Raw genomic sequence first — 7,465 nt, forward strand, 5'->3', positions numbered from 1 at the left:
GTGGGTAGCCTATCCCTTCTCCAGCGGATCTTTCCAACCCAGGGATTGAACCAGGGTCTCGTACATTGCAGGCAGATTCTTAAGCAACTGAACTCTCAGGGAAACTCATGCATATATATGATAGTTATACAATTTTTTTTTAGCTGTTTATATCACGTCTTGGCCTTCAATATCCTTTTCGGAGATTTACTCTGTTTCTCGGTGTTCAGTTGCCTATGTGTAATTCCACTCATCCAATCCAGCATTTCCAGAGGTACTGTGAAGACCAGAGTCAGAACTCCAAGCGCATACACTCCACTAAAGAAGTGCAAGAAAGTAAACATTGCCCTTGACCTCCATTACTACCAACTAAGTCATAGAAACATTCATTACTGCTGCTTTGACTCTGCCAGCTGTAGCCAATTTGGAGGTCATGTCTATGTAGAAACTGAAACATTTATTCTCTTAAGTATTACTTAGTGTAGTGCTATTATCCAAGATCTTGGACCAAATCTGTGAGCTTTGGCCCAATGCTTGGAATAAGTTGTCCATCTTGAGTGTCTGCTAGATCTTCTATGTTGTAAAAAGCTCGACCACCATGGCAAGGTGATCAGTGTGCCCTGCCCATGACACTGGGAATGTCCAGTCCTTCCAGATATTAGCGTCTCCTGCTCTTCTAAGCCTAAGAGGTTGGAAGATCATCTTTAGATCTTGCAAATAATTCCGACTTCCTGACTGAGCTGTCACTTTCTTATTCCTGCAGACACTGCCCTAAATTCCTCTTGCTATGCATTGACCGAGACTCAGGTACTGCACACATTTGATTCCTAGTCAGGGAATGTTACCAAATATCAGCCCTTCAGCTCAATTTCAGAAGTGCTGGTGTGGTCAGAATACACATGTTTCCTCAGTTGTGTCCCATGGTACCTTCCACTTTCTGTCTATGAAGCTCAGAGAGTGGAACAAAAGATCCTTTCCCTTTGATGAATACGATGCTTTCTAGGGACATCTTTCGGGAACAGATTGCCTCCTCCCACTGCAGTAAGAGGATCCATAACTCTGGCCATGTCCCATGATGGTTTAGTCTTTTTTTCTCCTTCTCCCTTCAATATCTCTATTTAGCCATCCTCAGAATTGTCTCTGATGGAACACCTATCCCTTAAAAGGCATATGTTTCTGGATGGGTAAATTTAACATGTGTATTTGTGTGTTTTAAAATGGAGACTTTAAGGAAAGGCACAAGTAACTCCATTGTCAATTAAACTAATTTATTGAAACCTTCAGAAATCAAATGCCACCAGACAGGACATGATTAGTGACCAGGAGAGATGAGACGCAAAAGGGAGTGTGGGTGTGGAGAAAGAAGGATCATGTTAATCAGGAACCAGGAAAGTCATCTTCTGGTTGTTGGTCTTGATTCCATGGAGACAAGGATGTGTCTGGTCTCAGTGACTCTTTCTGTAGGCGAACAAAACAAAAACAAAAAAAGAACAAAAACAAAAAACAAATTATTAGTAGAATTGACTTTTTGACAGCCACCAGGGATGAGGCTTAGGCAGTAGGCTGTCCAGGGTACAGGAGCTGGTAGATGATCCAATGTCAGAATCCTGGTGGACCTCACTAATTCACATCTCTGTGATGTGGATTTGGGTCCCTGTGGAATTTTCCCCAGGAGGTGCATAAGGGGTGGCCTTTCCCACTTGACATTGATTCTAGGGAGAATGGTTTCTGAATTCAAGCTCATGGGAAAGGTTCATCTCAAGACGGCTTCCTTGATCTGTGATTGGGGCAAGCTCCCTTAATTCTGTGGCTTTGTCTTTGGGGTCTTCAGGAATCAACGTTTAAATTTTTATTTTATATTAGAGTATAGTTGATTAACAGAATTGTATTAGTGCAGTAGTACTGCAAGGTGAATAATTTATACATACATATGTTAATATCTATTCTTTTCCAACTTCTTTTCCCATCTAAGTTTTTTAAAAGAATATTGTGTTTAGCTCCCTCTGGTGTATAGTACAACTTTCTAGTGTATCAATCTTGTATATAGTAGCTTACATCTGCTACACCCACATTTCCAATGCTCTTCTTACCCAGTGTCCATCTTTAATTTATACTTTAGATCCCACCTACAAATAATACCATGTGATCTTTCTCTTTCTCATTCTGACTCACTTCACTTAGTATGATAATCTCTCAGTGCATCCATGTTTCTGCAAACGACATGATTTCCTTCTTTTATGACTGAGTAACAGTCTACTGAATATATGCAACACATCTTTCATATCATGTTCACCTGGAAGCTAAAATTTTCCTTTGCTTTTTATCTTTTTTTTTTCCCTTTACAGAAATTTATAAGCCACATGTTAGTCTAGATCAGTGTCATTTTCAAATCTCTCTGGGGCTTAAATTAGAAAGTTTAAATATTCCACTTTAAGAAAGTTTTTTTCTAAGGGAGAATATAATTCAAAGGCACGTTTCAGTGCAGTTGGAAGGCCTGTACTGGTTCTATCAAAACCATGTGAGATGAAATACTGGTGTTGCAGGAGCCGTGAGCTCTCTTTAATCCAGTTCTCCTAGAGGACAAGCACGAAGTCAGAATTGATGAATTGGTTTCTACCAGCCTGTGGCCATTTGGGCTTCTCTCTGATGATTTTGGTATGCACGATTCCTGCAGGATAAGGCTCTCTCACCAGAGATGTTCAGGATTAATCAACCAACAAATTTGCAATTTAATATGACTCAGGAGAAGAGAGATAACCTAATGTAACCAAGTTCTCTAGTTATAGCATGCTAGCTGTTGGGACAAAAAACCATTACCTACAAAATTTGGCAGGTACGAAATCACCAAGTTTCCTTTTGATTTCTTTAATGGGAATAGCAGTAGTAACAGACGTTTTTCACTTACACTGAGCGTGTTTTGAAATATGTAGCTGTCCTCAGGGAAGCCAGTCATCTGGGGAAGGTGAAAAGGACAGAAAAAAAGTTGCACAAGATTACTAGCATTCCCCAGAATTTCCAGGGCTGCTTCTTTTTTCTTAAGAGATTGTATAAAAGATTATTTATGGAGAAAGAAATTTTAAGTAAATTGATTTGTTTCCTAATCATATATTTGCCTATTGAGTGAATGATTAAGGAAAAGTATAATTCCATTACCACTTTTGATGAAATTCACAATATTTTTCTCATCAATCCCTTTCTCTTTTGTCAGCTCCTTGAACTTCTGCAAGACTTTTTCTTCAATATTTGGTTTAACTGAAAAGTACCGTGCAGAAAACAGAATTTTTACATCTTAGATCCCAGAGAAATTTCTGAATACAAAACAATAAGTTGAGTGTGCAAGTCAGATCTTCACTTCCTAACATGAAGCCTCAAACAGTTTCCATTTTCCATGACACATTTGTCTTCTGTCTGTCTTCAGAATTATTCCCCGTCCAACTCTGTAGCTAAACCCCACCAGCATAGGGAGCAGGAGCCAAAGACCCACAGGAGCTCCGTGGATTTTGGGTTCCATCTGTCACAGTATGGAACCTCCTTCCTTCTTTATCAAATTCCTAGTGTATGTACCTGCGACTCCTGTCTTGTTCTGATCCCAAATAAATAGGAAACACGGTTCTCCCCTGAGAGAGATATGTTCACTACATCAGACATAATGATGGGAGAAGATTTTGTTGTTGTTAAACTGGCCCACTGTTCTCACTAGTAAATTTTCTGTAATAGACACATGCTGTTCCAATGGTAATGACACCGTCCAGTGCTTCTATATGGTTGTTTGGGCTGATGTCAATGTTCCTAAAAACGATGATTTGAAAAATTGAACAGGATGAATATTTATTATACAAATTTCTGTTGCAAGACTTTGAGTATACTGTGAAACTGGTATCAATTGAAGACATTGTGAGTAGCCTCACTATATCTCTGGCTTGAAATAAACTGAGTTGATAAAAAAAAAGAAAGAAAGAAAACTAGATCCAATGCAACATTTTAATTTTCCTCCCATCAAAATTTAAAAAAAAAATTAAGTATATTGAGTAAAACTCAGCTTATCTTTAAATTACCACAGGTGGAAATATTTTGAAATTTCTGATGAGCTGACCCCCTCTACCCATACGAGCTCCTCTTTCTTGATAGATTACTTTCCAGAGTCCTTAATTCTGTGAACAAAAAGACCTAGGTCCTGTAGACTGAGCAATGGATATTGTCACCATACAATGATTTTATCGATGAAAATAGTGAGGATGGAAATGTTACATGATCTTGTCCTTGTGATTAGGAGTATGTCATACGAACCAAATAGTCCAGTCATTACTGTCTTCTTGCCATGTTCATCCACATTGATGTTATGTGTTACCATAAAGTTTTTGGATGCATAAGCAACTTCAAATATATTTTTACCCTCATCTGTGAGAGAGAGAAAAGATACATATATACAACCTTGCCTTAATTTATTGTCAGTTGGATATACTGTGACATTTTGAGTGTAGTAGCAAGAGTACATGCTATAATGATCTATGTCTCACCCCATGAGTGGGCTGAATGCTATGGTTGTTATGACAGCAAGTAAAGCAGGCAAGACTTTTCGATTCCCAAATTTTCATACAGTTGATTGGATACACTTAAATTGTAGTGAAATATGTACCAAGTAGGCCATGTAATACTAGGAATATATTTGGGGCCTGTTATTAAAGAACTGAGGGATATAAATGTTAGCCATCATCCCCATGGTTTTCAACAGGAGCTGAATATATAGCTGGACTCAGGATGATTTATTTGGATTTAAGTTCATTCACTGAGCCTTGAGTGGAGTTAGATGTTTTAATATATTTTTTTTAAGTGGATGATACTGATGTGCAAAATTTCATCTCTTGCGATGTCAGTTCATAAGGCTGTTGTCAATTATCTGTGAGAACCATAGGAAATACAGGTCTCCACATGCTATATAATTGGGTAACACTCACAACTTGGTGGAGACCTCCAAGCCGTGTGTTTGAAACCTTGTTTCATGACAAAATAAACTGATTGGAGATTTTAGGAACAAGAGGCTGCTCACCCCTCTGATTGTTCGTAGCAGTAGAATTCAGCCGTGTGGGATTTTAGATGGGAGTTGTGCCAAGATTCCCACCCAAGCATATTCCGACCAGTGAAGCACTCATACTTACAGTCAGCAGCATAAGTACCATCATCTTGCTTTATTCCCGTGATGTGTTTATGTTCCCATTTTCCCTCGTGTCTTAAAAACAAAACACATTCAAGCAGGTTGATTAAAGTCATAAAAATTTTGATATAAAATGAGGATGTTCTTTGCTTCTCCCCAAAAATTAACTGTGGCTTGCAAGGTTAGTGCCGGTAACAATGTGACCTTGAAAAGAGAAGAAACATGGTCTCTAAGGCCAAGTCACTGTCGAGTGACAAGGAGGCTTGTCTATTAAATCACAGCTGTAGTGCCAAAGATAAACTGCAAATACAAAGTAAATCATGTTCAAAGTCAAATATGAGAGAATCTGGAATTTTAGGAAAATAAAAGTATACCTGTTTTTAAAAAAATACTTCATGCAGACAATGAGTTTTGTCCATCATGACACATCTTGGAGGTACTCACAACCGTGGCAATGATTCATTAATATGATAGGAAAAGAAATCACCAGCTTAGGAAAAGGAACATTTAATTTTATTCAAACCCATACCCTTCTTCCATGACAGTGTCATTAATAGGATTAAACCCTGAAAGACATGATCATTGAGACATACACAAACACACACAAGAAAACTCACAGGTAACATTATATGCTTATTTCACAGAAGGAGATTATATCTGTGTCCCTCATTCCTATAATGAATTGATGCTAGCAGGGATTCTGGGGCCCTCTTTAAAGCAGGCTCCAGAACATTCCCTGGAGGCTCACAGGAGAACCGTTGCCCCACCTCAGAGACCCTGCTCAACCCCACATCTCAGGGCATCATGCTCTCAACATCATCTAGAGAGTTCTCTGAAGATGGGGAAGACACACCCTCCCTGAGGCTTGAGGTTTACCTGTATTTTCCCTCTGGGTGATTTTTACTTACCTGACATAAAAGTCTAATGTGCCCTGTTCATCATCAAACAGAACTTTCTGGAGGTAAACCCTGAATGGCCCATTGGGGTTGATCTTCTCCAGGTTACTGGATGCAATGTATGCGGTTCTCCATTGTCCTGAAAGCTAACAGCAAAATTCCCCTTCAAAACGGTAGTCCTTGACTTTTTATTTCACCCAGCATCATTGGTCATGATCTCCCCTGGTGACAAAGCGTCTGCCTACATTGCGGGAGACCCGGATTCATTCCCTGGGTTGGGAAGATCTCCTGGAGCAGGAAATGGAAACCCTCTCCAGTAATCTTGCCTGGAATATCCCATGGATGGAAGAGCCTGGTAGGCTACAGTCCTTGGGGTCGCAAAGAGTTGGACACGACTGAGTGACTTCACTTTTCATCGGTCATTAGTTTCCCATCACTTGTGCAAATCAGAGACATTATCAAAATTGACAATAATGCAAAACTGAAGTCAGAGTAAAAGAAGGAATTGAGACTTTTCGAGATAGCTTGAGCTCAGATGTCAAATGCAAGAACTCCAACAGCTGTCTGATGGATCCTCTTTCTATGTTACAAGAGCGGGAAAAAATGCATAAGAGGCAACTAATGCACAGTAAAGATGATACAGAGGCCAAACAGAACAGGTGTAGAGCCAGTAAATGGAGCAGTGTTGAGTTGAAGGGAGATGGCTCAGCTCATGCATCCACATAACAAAACCAAGAAAGGATCACACACACACACACACACACACACACACACACACACACACACACACCCAAGGCCTCCTCCCAGATCAGACCATCCCTGGTACCTCTGAGAGACTTGGCTGAGCTTCCTCTTCTTGGGCAGCACAAACCACAAGTAGTAAACTCAGGAACAGAACCTTCATTTTGACGCTCCTGTAGTCTTTCTTTGGTCAAAACTGAGGTTGTCCCAGTAGCTGGAGAGGTTGTGACTTGCCACCTTTTATATGATCATTATGTTGGTGTGATACATTGTGAACCAATGGCTGTTCCTCATAAGACCATGGTGACACAGACGTCATCTTCAGTATCCTGCTTGGCAGGAATCATTTTTCATGTCATTTTCTCATTTTTATCATGAGGATGGATTTAGAGGAAGCTTGAGGCAATCTGGACATCTGCCCTTTAGAATGAATGAGAAATCACAAAACACATGTGATATTTCAAGGTCAGGAGTATTTATTTTCCTTTATATCCTGAGGCCAAACTGGGATACACTGTCCAAGGTTACATATCCCCCACTCCTGTATTGTTTCCTTAATATTTAGGAGATAGTTTACAGTTTTTTTTTGTTTGTTTGTTTGTTTTGTTTTTTGTTTTCTATAAGTAAAGATTGACTGTGTGGATTAGCCAGGGTAAAATGATTTCCTAAGAGACCTTTGGAGAATTTCTTATTTTCC

The 7,465-nt window shown here is 39.5% G+C and overlaps 1 protein-coding gene across 1 annotated transcript; it reads right to left on the minus strand.

Annotated features, from left to right (window-relative positions):
* Positions 1-1,246: 1,246 nt before the first annotated feature.
* LOC133052358 (odorant-binding protein-like) lies at positions 1,247-7,043 on the minus strand. The gene is made up of 7 exons (XM_061137192.1): positions 6,854-7,043; positions 6,040-6,173; positions 5,136-5,206; positions 4,267-4,377; positions 3,133-3,231; positions 2,885-2,932; positions 1,247-1,437 (listed from the first exon to the last, which is right to left on the minus strand). The coding sequence occupies exons 1-6, from the start codon at positions 6,929-6,931 to the stop codon at positions 2,916-2,918; spliced, it is 510 nt and encodes a 169-aa protein (XP_060993175.1). The 5' UTR covers positions 6,932-7,043; the 3' UTR covers positions 1,247-1,437; positions 2,885-2,915.
* Between the last annotated feature and the right edge of the window lie 422 nt (positions 7,044-7,465).

This window comes from Dama dama, chromosome X, assembly GCF_033118175.1.
Source record: "Dama dama isolate Ldn47 chromosome X, ASM3311817v1, whole genome shotgun sequence".
Taxonomy (NCBI): Eukaryota; Metazoa; Chordata; class Mammalia; order Artiodactyla; family Cervidae; genus Dama; species Dama dama.

Bases quoted from the DNA above. Each gene is read 5' to 3' on its own strand.
- LOC133052358 (XM_061137192.1), bottom strand. From the start codon at position 6,931: ATGAAGGTTCTGTTCCTGAGTTTACTACTTGTGGTTTGTGCTGCCCAA. The intron at 5,207-6,039 runs GTAAGTAAAAAT...TTTGTTTTTAAG, and splicing joins ACATTAGACTTTTATGTCAG to ACACGAGGGAAAATGGGAAC. The intron at 3,232-4,266 runs GTTCGTATGACA...GGTACTTTTCAG, and splicing joins AGTAATGACTGGACTATTTG to TTAAACCAAATATTGAAGAA.